General features: G+C 44.5%; 1 protein-coding gene across 6 annotated transcripts in view; it reads left to right on the top strand.

Moving 5' to 3' along the window:
- The first annotated feature begins 279 nt into the window (after window positions 1–279).
- The window catches only part of CCDC12 (coiled-coil domain containing 12), a 91375-nt gene continuing 74527 nt past the window's right edge, over window positions 280–17127 (top strand). For 3 of the 6 annotated variants that reach the window (XM_050942822.1, XM_050942823.1, XM_050942824.1), the window contains exon 1: window positions 280–409. In XM_050942822.1, the coding sequence (XP_050798779.1) occupies window positions 305–409 (105 nt within the window). In that variant the 5' untranslated portion in view covers window positions 280–304. Of the gene's footprint in view, window positions 410–16033; window positions 16082–17127 lie in introns of those variants that run through there. The other 3 variants (XM_050942825.1, XM_050942826.1, XM_050942827.1) reach the window with 2 other exon arrangements.

The following is a 17127-nucleotide window of genomic DNA, read 5'->3' on the forward strand; positions in this document are numbered from 1 at the left end:
TCCTGCCCCATCCCCTCTACTCCCCTCCCACCTGCTTCCTCCTCCTACCCCAGCCCCTCTGCTCCCCTCCCCCAGCCAGCTCCCTCCTCCTGCCCCATCCCCTCTGCTCCCCTCCCACCTGCTTCCTCCTCCTACCCCAGCCCCTCTGCTCCCCTCCCCCAGCCTGCTCCCTCCTCCTGCCCCAGCCTCCTCCTGGCCCCCGCCCGCGGCGCTCTGGCTCCGATCGATGCGCTCGGGGCTCCCCCTGGCCCTGAGGAGCCGCTCGATTGGCCGGGCCTGTCCCCTCCCCCGCGCGGTGGGGAAGATGGCGGCTCCCGCTGCCGGCTCCGGCGTGGGGCGGCTGCAGGAGGAGGCGCTGCGGCGGAGGGAGCGGCTCAAGGCCTTGCGGAGCCGGACGGGGGCGCACAAGGTGACCCGGACGGAACCCCGGGCTGGGAGCGCGGGAGCCCTGTGGGGGGGGGGCAGGAGGAGCTGGCGGGGGCCCTGGGGGGGGCAGGAGGAGCTGGCGGGGGCCCTGTGGGGGATGGGGGCTCTGGGGGAGGGGCGGGGGCAGAGGAGGAGCTGTGGGTGTAGCGGGATTGAGGAGCACCAAGTGTCACCCCGGGGTGGGAGCGCGGGAGCCCAGTGGGGGAGGGGCAGGAGGAGCTGGCCGGGGCCCTGTGGGGGAGGGGCAGGAGGAGCTGGCCGGGGCCCTGTGGGGGATGGGGGCTCTGGGGGAGGGGCGGGGGCAGAGGAGGAGCTGTGGGTGTAGTGGGATTGGGGAGCACCAAGTGTCACCCCGGGGTGGGAGCGCAGGAGCCCAGTGGGGCTGGGGGAGATGGGGGGCCCAGTGGGGGAGGAGCAGGAGGAGCTGGCGGGGGCCCTGTGGGGGAGATGGGGGGCCCAGTGGGGGAGGAGCAGGAGGAGATGGCGACCCGGTCGGACCCTGGGGTGCGAGGAGCAGGGGCGCGGGGGAAGCTGTGGGTGTAATGGGATCAGGAAGCACCAAGTGTCACCCAGGGGTGGGTGGCGTGGGGAGGACTGGGAGCTGCTGGTGTTGGGGGAATGCAGGGGTCTCATGGGGTGTGACTATACCCAGTGGTGGGGGTGGAGTCTGAGTGGCTGGGGGGGGGGAAGGGCAGCTGAGGCTATCTGGGGTGAGAGGAGCTGAGGGAGACAGGTGCAGTCAGTATTTGTGCGGGGCACACGGACGGTGGGGGATACTGATGAATTGCTGGGGTGGCCATAGAGGAGCAGGGTATTGGGTAATGGGGAGGTGCGCATGGGAGTTGGGAGAAGCCTGGGAGGTGTCTGGGGGAGCCTTTCAGGAGTGGCAGGAAGGACGTGTGCCCCAATGGGACCTACCCATGGTACTCAACCAACCAGTAACCTGCTGATTGAGCCCCGATCCATAATTGGATTTCTGTGGACAGTCTCCTCCATCCCATTGATTTCATAAAAGTTCTGTAATGCTTGTAGGGGATCCCCTGTGTGGATTGAATTGTGGAATCAGCGCCCTACTCTGCTATTGTTAATTCATTGTTACCTTTGCTCCATGGTGCTGTGTATTACCCTTTGCTGGATAACCATGTACCCCTATTGATGTATGAACTTTGTTCTTCCACCTCTACTTTTCTGTTCCTGCTCTTGGCTGTTGTCTTGTCATTAGGGTGACCAGACAGCAAGTGTGAAAAATTGTGATGGGGGTGTGGGGTAATTGGAGCCTATATAAGAAAAAGACCCAAAAATTGGGACTGTCCCTGTAAAATCAGGACATCTGATCACCCTACTTGTCATCCACCTTGTTTGCCTTGTGTGTGTTTTAGCTTGTAAGCTCCATGGGATCGTGTCTGCTGTCTGTATTGGATGGCACGTAGCTCATTTAGTTTTGGCTAGTGTTAAAATAATAAATAAGCCCCAATATGAAGTGCACAAATGGGGATCAGTGGTCAGAGTTAAGAATAAACTGGCGATTAATTCTATCATATTCAAATATTTTGTATTTTTATAGCAGTTTCTGATTTGTTGGTTGGGGGGAGGGGTTTACAAATCTTAATTAATCCTCCAAACAATCTATCAGGAGGGTGTTACCTGCATGGTACTGATGGGGAAAATGAGACATGGGTGTGTGATTTGCTCAGACCATTCACATGTCAGACCCATGATTATGACTTGGGAGTTTCATGGCTCTCAGTCCTGTGTTCATTGCTTATCACCTTGGTTTCCTAACTTTGTGCTTTGTGATGGTAAATTTGCAATGATGAAAAATAGACTACCAGCCCCAGATCAGCTGTGTGGAAACACCTCGCAAGAGGACAGTAAATGAAAGAACGGGTTGGTTTGGTGCGGGGAGAAAGAGCCCTTTGAAGAAGGAGGAAAGTTGGGCATGAGTCCTATGGAGAGGTGAGAACTTACTCAACAATCACTGAGGAGAGGGCAGTGAACTTCATTTTCAGTGCCTGAACTCTGTGTGTAAAGTAGACAGAGTTACCATGTCATGGATTTTGTTCTTCAGGGAAAAACCATTTACTTCATGATGCTGAGATTTGATATTGTCACATTATGAGGTGACTACAGCGCTGTAACTGTACTTATTCCTGTACAGTAGATGATCTGTACCAATTGGATAATGGGTCTTGGCTACAAAAATCAGCCTAAAATCAGTAGCAGGTACACTACAGAGCACTGCTGAACACAACAGAAAATAGTATGTAGTCAACATACCTGGAGCCTTAGATTGTATGGAATAGTAACTGCACCTTTGTATAGTACCTAGCACAATGGGATTCTGGTCCATGACTGCACCTTCTAGGCCTGTATTACTGTATTAATAATTGGTGTTTTACTACCCTGTAATTATTTCTGGGATAATTAAAAATGGCCTTGCAATCACTGCTTGCTGCATCACTCTGGATTGATGTATAGGTACTAAGGTGGTGGGGTTTGTATAAGTGTCTTGGCAGGTAAATTCAGGATGACCGTACAAAATGACTTGTTAAGTCAATTTTGGTCAGGGCATTCTCTTTTCTCCCCAAAGGTGGAACTGGAAGATTGTGGGAAGGAGGGGTGCAATTGTTGAGTCTCTTTAGGACAGTTTTATAGTCATTTTGGAGACACATACAGAACTTGTTTACCTGGGGCTTCTTGAAAACTATTAGTTCCACTTCTTTTATTATCCTTGGTCTTTAATGGGGGTTGCAGAAAATAAGACTCTAGTTTGTGGCCTATATGGACTGGCACATAAGATAAGGAACCAGGTAACACAGAGCCTTTGTAATTTTTCTAGGTAATTTAAAAAAGGTGATGTATATTTTCCTTCCCTCTATTAAATCCCCTTCCTGTACATGGTACCATGTTTTGCCCTGTTCTTTTGTCTCTTGTCCTTTGGAGACAGATGAGGCTCTGCTTACACTGTGGGAGTCTTGTCATGTCTCTAGGACAGGGGTGGCTAGCCTGAGAAGGAGTCAGAATTTACCTATGTACATTGCCAAAGAGCCACAGTAATGCCTCAGCAGCCCCCGCATCCACTCCCCAGCACCTCCTGCCTGCTGGCAGCCCCCACCAATCAGTACCTACTCCCACCTCCCCCTTCAATCAGCTATTTCATGTGTGCAGGAGGCTATGGGGAGAGGGGGGAGGAGCGAGGGCATGGCAGGCTCAGGGGAAGGGGCAGGGGCCTTGGGGGAAGGGGTGGAGTGGGGGCAGGGCTTGGGGCAAAGCAGGGAGTTGAGCAGTGAGCACCCTCGCAGCAAATGGGAAAGTTAGCACCTAGAGCTTCAGCCCCGGAATCAGTTCCTTGGTAAGGAGCCATATATTAACCTCTGAAGAGCCGCGTGTGGCTCCGGAGCCACAGTTTGGCCACCCCTGCTCTAGGAATTGAGTGAGCTACAACTGTAGTGTCCATCTAGCGAGAAAGAGGCTAATTCTGAGACTTGCATTCTGTTTCCGCGGGTGTTGAGTCACTTCAGGCTGGTTAGAGTCTTTGGAAGTTCAGAAGAAATCCATGCAGTTAAGAATTTGGGCTTTTCTAGAAAAACCTGTATTGCGCTACACATCTGTAGTGCCTTTGATGTCATAGGCTTTACACCAGGTGTGAACTTGGCCCACATTTTCATTCGGTTGCTGGCTTAGACTTCATGATGTAAATCGTTTTCTCAGGCGAGCTACAGAGTGAAAGCTTCCATTGTTGTGCTGCTCAGGAACACGCAAAATAAATGTGTTGACCTCTTTCTGGGTAGGAAACAGTTGCTTCATGCTGGGTGAGTGTAATGTGTGGCTTACTTTGTTTCTTCATTTGGGTTGTTTTCAAAATTAAGTAAACAAATGTAATGTGTGGCCAGATAATTTTTTGAGGCCGTGTTGGATCCCAGTTAATCGTGGTGCTACACATTAACAAGAGAGCCTTTCCCTGGAAAGTAAAGAGGTATGCTCTTAAATTTACCTGTGTTGGTGTCCTTAAGAATTCTTGTAAGTTGGGTTGTATCGGTGCTTGACTTTGTTTCTGTTGTATTTTCATAATAGGTGTGGACCAAATGATGACTTATCACTGCCTTCATTATTGGGGCTTGACCAACAACTGAGTGTACATGGTGGATGCTTCTGAAGTAGCTCATAGGAGCATCAAGGTCATCAGCCAGAGCTTGAAACTGTTGTTGTTATTTGCCACTTTAAATAGTAAAATTGGAAAACATATTCCAAAACAAACTCCCTCTTAAAGAAAGGGATAATGTTTTTTGAGCTACACAGTAGAGGTGGTTGTGATTGGTGCAGTGCACAGCATAATTACCTTGACCTGTACAACTTTTGAAAAGCCCGTAGTCGTTGCTGTGCAATCTGAAATTTGGTCTGAACTCTTCTGACTCAGTCCGTGCCACTGCTAAAGCTGATCTTGTTCCCTGTGTGATACCATCAGCTGTCCCAGGTTCCAAGTGTACTGTATCACAAAGATACTGTAGTACAAGGTTTCTATCCTACACAAAACTGATGTATGCAGACTCTTGGCTCAGCTACAGACCCGTCAGTGGATCCAGCAGCAAGTATGGTAATAAAACCTAGCTTTCTGACAGTATTTCTGAGAAACTGTTCTCAGACCCTGTTTTTCTTTGTAAAGCATTTCCCTCTGTGGCTGTTAAATATAGCTTGCGCCAAGATGAAGGCCATCTTTGGCTTGCAAGTTGCAGTGTATTTCAGACACTCAAACTGCAGTCATGTTTAACGACTCTATAACTGGTGTTCAACAAGGTAGCCAAGTTTAAGGTCTTCTCATGAAGCATTTTATGGAGCAGTCGGTAATGGGAGCTTCTCGGGGGCAAAGTGACATGTTTCATGCTTCCATGCATTTCATGTGAGCAGCAGGGGTGGTTGTGTATGTTTAGGAAGCCAGTTCTAACGGTCCTACACCTGCTTACAATCAGAGTGTCTTGAAGACCAAGCTTCTCATGCTTTCTGCAAAGTACACAACGTTTTGTCTTTCTGACATGAAAATGGTAGCCACTTTCCAACTGTAGCCTTTAGCATGCACGCTTTATTCTCCCTCTTAGGATCAAATCAAAGTCTGCCTGGCCAAAGCTGCTGCTGGTAAACTTACCAGGCTCTAGATGTTGCTATGCAGCCTATTTCAACTTGGCTGGAAAATTAAACGGCTGCTTGCCTTTGAACTACCTGACTGTAGCAGAAAAATCTAAACCACATCTCTTGGTTCTCCACTCACCATAGACCCCTGATCAGTGCACTAAAAAACACATTCAAGCTGAGGCCCAGCAGAGGTTCTTTCCAGGATGCTATCACCTTCTCCCAAAGTATTGTATGTAGTTGGTACCAGTGAGGCTCATTCATCACCCCTCTTACTGGCAACTCAGTAGTTATGCTCTGCTCTGCCCCTTCTCCCCTTACCACTAAGTTCTTTGGTTCACTACCACTCAGCCCTTATGGTTACCCTCCCCTCTAACTGGCAGCTCAGTTTGCTTGTTGCTCAGATCCTGCACTCATCCTCCCTTGTTCTCTTCCAATGGGCAGGAAACCTGACACTTCTATTAACTCAGAGGGTGCTACTTCTTGTCTTGGGCTTCTAGGGACAGGGAGTTTTCCCCAGCTGGAAGATCGCGTCAAGCTAAGTGGCTAGCATGCATGGAAGGTGCTTTTAACCCTGTATGATTATTTGTGTTGTGATGGTGCCTAAGGGAGCTGCAGTCATGGACCAGGACCTGATTATACCACACAATTTTCCTGAAAGTTGATGTATTTGTGAGTAACTGGAGAAGATGTAAAACTGATAAAAGCTTAAATAGCCTTTTTCTAGTATCGAAAATGAAGGGACAACATGGGAACAGTGCTTTTTGAAGAATAAACTTCCTCTTTTTGTTTCTTTGTAGAGGAGGAAATGCACAGGACAGTGTTGTAATGCTTAATATGGCCTTGCACATTTTTCTGCAGGCTTAGGATATTTAAATATCTTTAAAAGAGGTTGGTTATATAATTGGCACTTAGCTGATGTTTTTGGTGCCACGTCCAATTAAGAGGAAAGCAGCACTAGTTTTTCTGATGCCAGCCTTGGTAACGCTCACATAATGATGTTGATCAGTCTTTTTAACTTTAAGAATTTTAATTTTGAAACAGAGTGAGAAGTGCTTCCAGCTCTTGGAGGGAAAAACAGGGGTTGTTCTCCTAAGTAACTGAGTGTACGTCATATTATAGCTATGAGAGCAAGCCTCTCCCAAATGTGAACATAAGAGACAACGCTTGGGGAGAAGTTTATCACTTAGTCATTCGGCACAGCAGTGGGGTGGAAGAATCTGACGCTGCATGCATTTTATACAAAAGTGTAAAACTGCATGATAAGTACTAGAAGCAGCAGCTGCATTTGTACTGTAGCTGCATCATAATTTTCTCAACTTGCTTAAATCTTATGATGTTAATTCTAATTAATATACTAACATTTCTCTTATAGTACCGTGTAGTCCAGACCACTTACTGTCCGCTTCTTTCATATGACCTATCTTTTTTCCCATTAAACAGCTTAAAATCAAATAGTTAAATCGAGTGCTGTTTTTCACCCTTTGTTAAGGTTGTTAGTGCTAAAGAATTAAGTTAGGCTCATTTTCAAGTTTAATACTACATGCCTGGTTGCTGTCAGTGGCCACCACTTATCTGTTGAGTGCAGCATCACTATCTGATTATAAATCTTGGAACACAATTAGAGAATATGGTCTCTTAGATTTATTTACAGCTTTTAGGCGTGTGATTACCTGACTTCTAGTAAAAAGAACAGGAGGACTTGTGGCACCTTAGAAACTAACAAATTTATTTCAGCATAAGCTTTCGTGGGCTACAGCTCACTTCTTCGGATGACTTCTAGTGACACATGTCTAACTTCATGTACTTCAGCAGTCGAATTGTCAATGGGACAACTCGCATATAAGTGTTTGCAGGATTGGGACTGTAAAGCATACGCTTCAACATCATTCGTTTACAGTAAATGAAAGTAAGATGGAGGGTAGTTGTATCATTCCTCACGGAAAATTAAAAACCCACTTGCACTGCAGGATTCAGCTGACTCTTTAGATCCTGGTACTGCAGTTCCTAATTGAAGTTGTTGGAGAGCTTTACCTATATAAGAAACGCAGGATTGGGTCCAAAGTGCCGTTTGGAGCAGGGAAAACTCTTTTACAATTAACCCCAAATCAGAAGTTGGCCACTGGTGTTAAATGGGCACACTTGCATGGAACCAACATCAAAACCTTTAGGGTTGGACTTCCTAACTGACGTAGGAGCACAAGCTCTGTTGAATGTCAATGGGACTTGTAAATCTAAATCACGTAAGCACTTAAAAATTCCATCCTTAGTACACAGAGAGTCTTATTCCCACTTACCACAATTTTCCATTAAGCTAGTTGACATTATAAACTGTTAGTGTTATCTCTTTTTCTGTTGCAAATGTTTAAGAGGTTGTATGTAGTGATATTGTAACCATTTTGGTCCTGGGATATTAGAGACACAAAGTGGGTAAAGTAATATCTTTTATTGGACCAAATTCTGTTGATGAGAGAGACAAACACAGAGCTCTTCTTCAGGCCTGGGAAACAGCACATGTCAGAGCTAAATACAAGGTGGAACAGATTGTTTAGCACAAGTAGTTAACACATTTCAAGGGACCATTCAAGGTTTCTGTGTCAGTGCCTGCTGGTTGGGAAAGGTGGCTGCCAAGTTAAGGAAAATGGTCCACATTTTCCAGGGGTTCTCCGCTGGTGGTGATTTGTAGACTATGAAGAGTAATTTGTGCAGGTGAGGGGTAATAGAATACCTTGGTATTCCCAATGTTGAGAGAGACCCAGGCTGTGATAGGCATCTGCAAAAAGGTTTAGGGTACTTTGCAGGTCAGCCTCTGTGTGTGCGAGAATGATACAGTCATCTTCATACTGAAGTCAGTGATGCCAAGCTCTGCTTGACACCAGTGCGAATGATGAATGGTTCGGTCTCTGAGCTGTTGCACAGAGTGGTGGTAGTCATCCCATCGTGGAGTAGGCTGATGATGGAAATGAATTCTGTGGACAGCCCAACCTACACAGCACCTTCCATAGGGCATCATGATTGATAGAGTCGAAGGCCTTGGTTAGATCGATGAATGCCATGAACCGTTCCTGGTGTTTCTCTCTGCACTTCTCCTGAATCTGTCGTGCCACGAAGATCATGTCAGTTGTGCATCGGGATGGCCTGTACCCACACTGTGATTCAGGGAGGAATTCCTCGGCAAGGGGTGGGGGAGGCAGTTTAGTAGGACTCGGGCAAGAATCTTCCCTGTGATGGAGTGGAGAGCAGTACCTCTGTAGTTCCAGCACAAAGATTTGTCCCCTTTCTTAAATATTGTAACAACGTTGGCGTTCTTAAAGTCAGGTGAAATTTCTTTGCAGATCCAGATTTTGTCGAGGAGTTGGCAGAGTTTTTGCTGGAGCATTGTTCCACCAGCTTTAAAAACCTCAGCTGGGATGCTATCTCGGCTTGGTGTCTTGTGATTTTTTTTTTTTTTTTTTTTGTCTGAGTGATGGCATGCCAGAAGATAGGACATCAACAAGGTGTTCCATTGCTGAGCGTTGTGGAATAGACTTGATGGTGTCTTCAGAGACCATGGATTCGGGGTTTAGTAGGCTCTCAAAATGCTCCTTTCAGCGTTGTTTAATGGCCACATTGTGCTTGAGGAGGTTGGAGCCATCCTGGGAATATAAGGTGCTTGGACCTTTGGAGCTTGGCCCATATGTAGCTTTTCTTGCTTGAAAGAAGCTTCTCATGCCATCCTGGTCTGCAAAAAACCCTGGATCTCAGAGGCTTCTCTTGCGACCACTTATTTTTGATGTCACATAGCCTACTTTGGCTTTGAGCAAGTGGTAAGCCTCATGTTTTCGTTGGTAGAGGAATTGTTTTGCCAGTTACAGAATGCAGTTCTTTTCTTTTGAGTTAATGCCAGGATTTCCTCGTTGTTTTCATCAACTCAAACTTGGTGCTGATAAGTGGAATATCCTACAGTTTCAGCACATGCACTGTGAGTGGTATTTTTAAGTTGATGCCTGTGCTCTTGAATGTCAGTGATGTTATCAGGCAAGTTAGTTAGTTTCTAAGACAAGTGTTGCTGGAATGTCTTGCAGCTGGCTTGGTCTTGAAGTGTTTTGATGTTGTACTGCTGTTGCTTAGTCTTTGGGTGTTTGCAGTGTGGTGGAGTGAGCTGCAGGTACATGAGTGATCTTACTAATAGATGGTCTGTCCAACAGTGATCTGTACCTCTTGTGGTTTGTGTTATATGGAGTCAAATCTCGGGTTCTGACTATAACATAGTCAAGGAGATGCCAGTGTTTGGATCGAGGATGTTTCCAGGTGGTCTTAAATTTGTTACTCTGCCTAACGATGGTATTTGTGATGAGCAGGTCATGCTCCACACTTTTGGTGAAGAGGAGAATACCATTGGGGCTTACATTTACCACCCCTTCTTTGCCTATTGTGCTGCTCCAGAGTTGGGAGTCCTGTCTGATTCTGGCACTGAAATCTCCCAGGAGGATGAATTTGTCTGCTTTAGGTGTGGCTGTGAAGACTGCCACTATAAAACTGCTCCCTGTTGTCTTCCTTATCATCAAGTGTTGAGGCATATGCACTGATGACTGTGGCATATTGGTTGTTGCTGAGCTTGAGTTGAAGAGTCATGAGATTTTCATTGATCCCCACGGGAAGCTCCAAAAGCTGATTGGCAATCTTATTTTTGATGGCAAAGCCAATCCCGTAAATGCGTCTTTCTTCGGGTGGCTCTTTTCCTAAAGAAGATGTGTGAGATACACTCCATGTTGCGATAGGCGTGTGTAGGGCTCATGGATATTGAAAGGTATGTTGTGGTGGGTGTTGATCATCGTAGCAGTGGAGTTATGTCTGCAGATTTTGCATCTGTTGTTCTGGGAGGGTCAAGTGTTGTTTTGAGTTGGCATATCCTGATCTGTGGGGATCTTGCTTCTGATGATGAGCTTGGAGAGATTGGGGGTGGTTTGAAGGCCAGAAGATGGGGTTCAGGAAAGATTTCTTTCAGGATGTGGTCCTGTCATAAACAGATAGCTAAGGGTTAATGTCTCTTTCACCTGGAAAGAAGTAACCTGAAACACCTGACCAGAGGACCAATCAGGAAACAAGACTTTTTCAAATCTGGGTGGAGGGAAGTTTTGGGTGTAAGTTCTTTGTTCTTTGTCTGGTGTCTGACCCTCTCGGCTATGAGAGTGATTTTTCTATCTCCTGGCTTTCTAATCTTCTGTTTTCAAGTTGTAAGTACAAAAATAGTAAGACAATAAGGTTTATATTGTTTTCTTTTGTATTTACATGTGTGTAGTTGCTGGAATGTTTTGAACTGTATTCTTTTTGAATAAGGCTGTTTATTCATTTTTTTCTTTTAAGCAATTGACCCTGTATTTGTCACCTTAATACAGAGAGACCATTTTTATGTCCTTTTCTTTCTTTTTATATAAAGCTTTCTTTTTAAGACCTGTTGGAGTTTTTCTTTAGTGGGGACTCCAGGGAATTGAGTCTGCAGCTCACCAGGGAATTGGTGGGAGGAAGAAGTCAGGGGGAAAATCTCTTTGTGTTAGATTTACTAAGCCTGACTTTGCATACCCTCTGGGTGAGGGGGGGAAGTACTTGTGTTTTCCAGGACTGGAAACAGGGAGGGTGGAGTCCCTCTGTTTAGATTCACGGAGCTTGCTTCTGTATATCTCTCCAGGAACCCAGGGAGGGAACACCTGGAGGGGGGAAGGGAAATGGTTTATTCCCCTTTGTTGTGAGACTCAAGGCATCTGAGTCTGGGGGTCCCCCAGGGAAGGTTTTGGGGAGACCACAGTGCGCCAGGCACTGAATAGATTCCTGGCTGGTGGCAGCTTTACCAGGTCCAAGCTGGTAACGAAGCTTGGAGGTTTTCATGCTAACACCCATATTTTGGACGCTAAGGTCCAGATCTGGAAAAAATGTTATGACAGTTCCCCATTAAATATGGATTGCAATTGTTTAATGATACCCCATATAGATTCCAGTGTGAGGCAGCAGGTGACAACTAGGGGTGTGAGTTTGTAGGTGGTTTTATTTCTGTATTGAAGCAGGTTCTCTCAAAAGTGTTTGGGTGGCCCATTCCATGATGCAAACTATTTCTCTGGTGGAGTGTCCTTGTTTGGTAAAGACAGTTTTAAGTGTGTTAATGTATATATATGCTGGATTTTCTACTCAGAGCATAGTCTGTGGTATCAGAGTTCCTGGCTGTGGATAACAAATTTCTTGATGTATTTTAGGTGGTTATTGGATCTGTCCAGGTAGGTGTGGTGGTCTGTGGGTTTCTTGTGTATATAGTTATCTGTAGGATTCCATTTCTGAAGCTGATAGTGGTGTCCAGGAAGGTGTGGGAGTGTTCCAGAGATAGATTTGCGGATGTGTGGTGGTTTTTGAAGTTGAGTGGAAATCTATGAGGGAGTTTAGGTCATTTGTCCAGAGCATGTAAAAATCATTTATCTATCTCAGGTGTATCATTGGTTTTGTGGTGCATTTATCCAAAAATTCTTCTTCAAGGTGACCCATGAAGAGGTTGGCATACTGGGATGCCATCCTAGTACCCATTGCTGTTTCCATGGTTTGGACAAAGTGTTTGCTGTTGAATATAAAATTGTTGTGCGTGAGGATGAAATTGATGAGTGTGATGATGTATTTGAGGACTGTCATAACCTAGTCCCAGATCTGGACCTTAGTGTCCAAAATATGGGGGTTAGCATGAAAACCTCCAAGCTTAGTTACCAGCTTGGACCTGGTAAAGCTGCCACCACCCAAAAAATTAGAGTGTTTTGGGGCACTCTGGTCCCCCCAAAAACCTTCCCTGGGGACCCCAAGACCCAAATCCCTTGAGTCTCACAACAAAGGGAAATAAACCTTTTCCCTTCCCCCCTCCAGGTGTTCCTGGAGAGTTACACAGAAGCAAGCTCCGTGAATCTAAACAGAGGGATTCCACCCTCTCTATTTCCAGTCCTGGAAACAGAAGTACTTCCCTCTTCACCCAGAGGGTATGCAAAGTCAGGCTAGTAAATCTAACACACACAGATTTCCCCCTGACTTCTTCCTCCCACCAATTCCCTGGTGAGCACAGACTTAATTCCTGGAGTTCCCCACTAAAGAAAAACTCCAACAGGTCTTAAAAAGAAAACTTTATAAGAAAGAAAAAAAAATACATAAAAATGGTCTCTCTGTATTAAGGTGACAAATACAGGGTCAATTGCTTAAAAGAAATATGAATAAACAGCCTTATTCAAAAAGAATACAATTGAAAGCACTACAGCAACTACACACATGTAAATACAAAAAAAACATATAAATCACTATCTGATCTTTTGTACTTACAACTGGGAAACAGAAGATTAGAAAGGCAGGAAACAGAGATCCTCTCATAGCCGAGAGAGAGACAGGCAGAAGACAAAGAACAAAGGACTCACACACAAACTTCCCTCCACCCAGATTTGAAAAAGTCTTGTTTCCTGATTGGTCCTCTGGTCAGGTGTTTCAGATTACTTCTTTCCAGGTGTAAGAGACATTAACCCTTAGCTATCTGTTTATGACAAGAACGATATGAGGGTTGCCCATTATCTTGTAAATATTTGAGGCAGGCAACGCTGATGTTATTGTGAGGAACGTTGGTGTATAGGGAGGTGAAATCCGTGGTCGCAAGGATGGTGTCTAAGAGATTTGCTCTTGAGAAACCACCTTATTTGTACATCTGCATCCGTCTATTTTAGGATTTTGACCTTCCGGCAATAAATGGATTCTTCAAAGGGCTACTTTATGAGCATGTTCTGTGGTACATCTGTAAGTAGATGAAAACACTCTGTAAACTGGAGCATGCATTCTTTAGAATTGTTGATGCCTCAATATATTCTAAACAGAGATTTTGGAATCAGGATGGTAGGGTGGGGGGTAATAGGAGCCCATATAAAAATAAGCCCCAAATATCGGGAGGTGTCCCTATAAAATCGGGACATCTGGTCACCCATTTGGAATCCATCTACCATATACTGTTTTGAAAACTGAGCATGTAAAATGGTTTTTCTTAGTTGCTGTTGGATACCACAGATGTGCCAATGTGTGGTCCCAATAGTTAGGTTCGCTGTAGGGGGGCATTTTGATTTTAATTACAATACATAACAAAGTATGATTTAGTTCTTTCCTCACTGCTAGTACTATAGTGAAGCTGCGGGTCTGTGAATTATCCATATAAAAGAATCAACTGAGCTGTTTTGCCTTTCTTGTGAGCTGAGCCCTTTTCACACAACCAGTTACTTAGTAATATTTTTAGCAATATATTTTCGAACAGTGCAGTTGTCTTAAACACTGCTTTGTAATCTGGGGAGTTACTGCTTAATCTCTAATGTTGAAATAATTGTGTGTGTAACCTTTAGGTTTTGAAATGGGGGAGGAAATGTTCATTGGCCGCTGCTGGTGTGATAAAGTCTGTGGCTTGCTGTTGCTAGGGGAGGAAGCTGCTACCGTATTGTTAATTCAGACTACTTGAGAGAGGGAGGATGTTTATTAAAATCAAGCACTGAAAATTGTGAGGCCTCACTGTGTGGTGAATTACTGAGTATTTGCATCTGCGTGCTATTAGTTGGTTCCTTCTAAAAGATTTGGATGACAGGAGGGTTGGAATAGAGAGAAAAAGCTTTATTAGTGCAGAGATCAAACTCTCCATACGAATATACAGATACAAGGCATGTGCAGTGCAGCACAAATGCGAAGCACAAAAGTAGTAGATCTGTTTTAGAGGGAGGCTGTTAACTTGTAAGCTGATTGGTTTCAAACAAATCTAAAACCAGTCTTAGGTTCTACACTTGTGCTGTTTCCCCGTCCAGTGTTTGTGGTTTTTAATTTTTGTTCTCCATTTTCTAAAATGAGTTACTCTCTGCCATTGCTGTCTGAAAGACTCACACAAACGGGAAAATGACTATACAGGGGAAACAGTGAAAATGACTAGACATAGTGCTCCTAAATGCACGAAGGAAATAAATGGGGGATATTTTCCAGTGATCTATCAATTTATAATAATTACTTTAACAAAAGTAGGTAAAATTTCAGACAAGTGGTTGTTTTTTATCTTTATGTACTTGTTTCTTTGTCTTTGAATCATATCTAACTTGTATGTTGTGTTTTTGACATAGGAAGACATAGTCAAACTAGACCGAGGAATCGTGGGGCTTCCATCACTTCCTTTGAGAGACAGATGTGGTGTAGAGCAGTGGCTCTCCACCTTTCCAGACTATTGTGCCCCTTTCAGGGGTCTGATTTGTCTTGCATACCCTGAAGTTTCACCTCACTTAAAAACTACTTGCTAACACAATCAGAGAAAAAAAATACAAAAGTGTCACAGCACACTGTTCCTGAGAAATTGCTTATTTTCTCATTTTTACAACATAATTATGAAATAAATCAATTGGAATATAAATGCTGTTCTTACATTTCAGTGTATATAGAGCAATATTTAAACAAGTCATTGCATGAAATTTTATCTTGTACTGACTTCTCTAGTGCTTTTTATGTAGCATGTTGTAAACGAGGCAAATATCTGGATGAGTTGATGTACCGCCGGAAGATCTCTGCATAACCCTAGGGGTCCGCATACCTCTGGTTGAGAACCGCTGGTATAGAGCTTAGGAAAACCAGAGAGAGGCTGGTTCACATCCTCCTTTCCTACTGATGGGCAAACTGAAGCTGAGAGGTGGTCACCTGCCTGTGGTCACATGACAAGTGAATGGTGAACTCAGAATTCCCTGGCTCCTAGTTCTACCTTTAGACTACAAGTCCACACACCTCCAAGGTGGCTGTCTCCTTCCTTCTGTATGGCAGCACGTGACCACATTTCATTTCTATTTCTTGCTATCTAGGTGTTTTCACGCTCTTTGCTTTTTAATTTTTAAAGCAGCTTTGTTGTTGGTTGAGGTGAGTATTTAACAGAACTAGGTTACTACAAATAGATGCTAATGGCAAACTAAACGTGACTAACACTTTTTCCTGTGTTGATGCTTTTCGCAGTTTCCATAAGATGCTGCATTCCAGTTTTGAATAAAAGCAGCAAAGCAATCTTAACACACTGGCATTTAGTGGCAAATCTTTGAAAACTGCTGCAAATTCACTTGGATATCTTCCCTTTCCCCAGTGTAAAAAAATTGTAATATAATAAAACCCGGTGATATCCCATATTTATTTTGTAAATGAGGATTAATTTTCACATGAGAAACTGCCAATAAGTTTATGGGATCGGATTTTCACGATACTCATTATCTTGACTTATTTTTGCATTGCCATGGTAATGGGCAGAGAGTTTTTACATCGTTTTTCCTTTTTTCCAGATGTACTCATAAAAAAGATTAACTGCTCCTTTTCAACACAAACTGTGCTGCACTAAAACCTTGGCTCCTTTAATCTGCTGCTCAGTGGTCCCAGCTGTGCGTTCTAACTCTTTTTGCTGGAGCTTTTGAGTGGGGTCCATGGAAATAGATGACTGACATGAGGCATCTTTTCATCTGGTCGTATGTTCGCAGTGAATGGACACAAGCTCCAGAGGGTAATGCAAAGGCAGACAAGTTATGAAATTAATACTAAACCTGAGTGTGACAGCTCTCCTATGGTACACATCCTCTACCCCTTTGCTTCAAATGAAACTTATGATGTCACCTGCTTCCGGCCCATCAGAAATTTTTATTCAGTTTGTTTAAATAGCCTAGTGTGGGAGAATCAGGGCACCTTTTTTCAACTGGAATTTAAACTACCTTGTTTTTTGAAGGAAGTGAGCAGTGAATCTAGGGGCAACATCAACATGGTTTTGGGCCCTTGCTGTTAATCGCCTGAAGTTGACTCACTTGAATTGAATAGCTTGCTGTCTGTTGGAGAATAATGTGGTTAAAACACGATCTGAGCCCCTCCCGCCCATGCACTTGTTTGACTCTCTTTTTCTAACACCTTCTCTGAAACTTGAAAATGTGTCTGGCTTCAGATCTGGTTAGGTTCCATTTGACAGTCCACTATCTCTTGTTAACAGGGCTTAACATTTGTTTTCTTTAAAATCTTAGTTCCCTAAATACAGCCAATGCACATCATTCTGCTATTTGAAATGTCTCGCCCACAGCATGAATGTTTCAAAGGTTATGTATTTACAGCCGCAGAAAAATAATCTGAAACACAGATATTCAGTGGCTGGAAGGTAGGGGTGTATGTGTGTGTGAACTTTCAGGCGCCTCCTTCGGCTGTGAAAGTGGTACAGAAAATTGGGAACCAAAACTGATTATCCTAAGCGGTGAATACCATCTGAATGGATTTAGGAAACTTGCAGTGGATGTTTCATAAAAGAATTACCCTCCTTGGATAGAGCCATTTGAGGGATATCACGGGCGGGCCAAGCAATATCACAAAGAGGTGTAATGGAGTGACTACAGAGAGACGCCATGAGCATGACATGAGATGCCTGACGTTACAGGCTGGGTCTGAGATGTACCGCTTTGCAAAGGGTCATAGCAGAAGGGGCAAGCTGGAATAGGAGGTTACATTCTCTAGAAGTATAAATTTTTGTTTATTCACTGTAACACAAAAGGTACCTGTCTAGATCAGCTTTTG

Source organism: Gopherus flavomarginatus, chromosome 2, assembly GCF_025201925.1.
Source record: "Gopherus flavomarginatus isolate rGopFla2 chromosome 2, rGopFla2.mat.asm, whole genome shotgun sequence".
Taxonomy (NCBI): domain Eukaryota; kingdom Metazoa; phylum Chordata; order Testudines; family Testudinidae; genus Gopherus; species Gopherus flavomarginatus.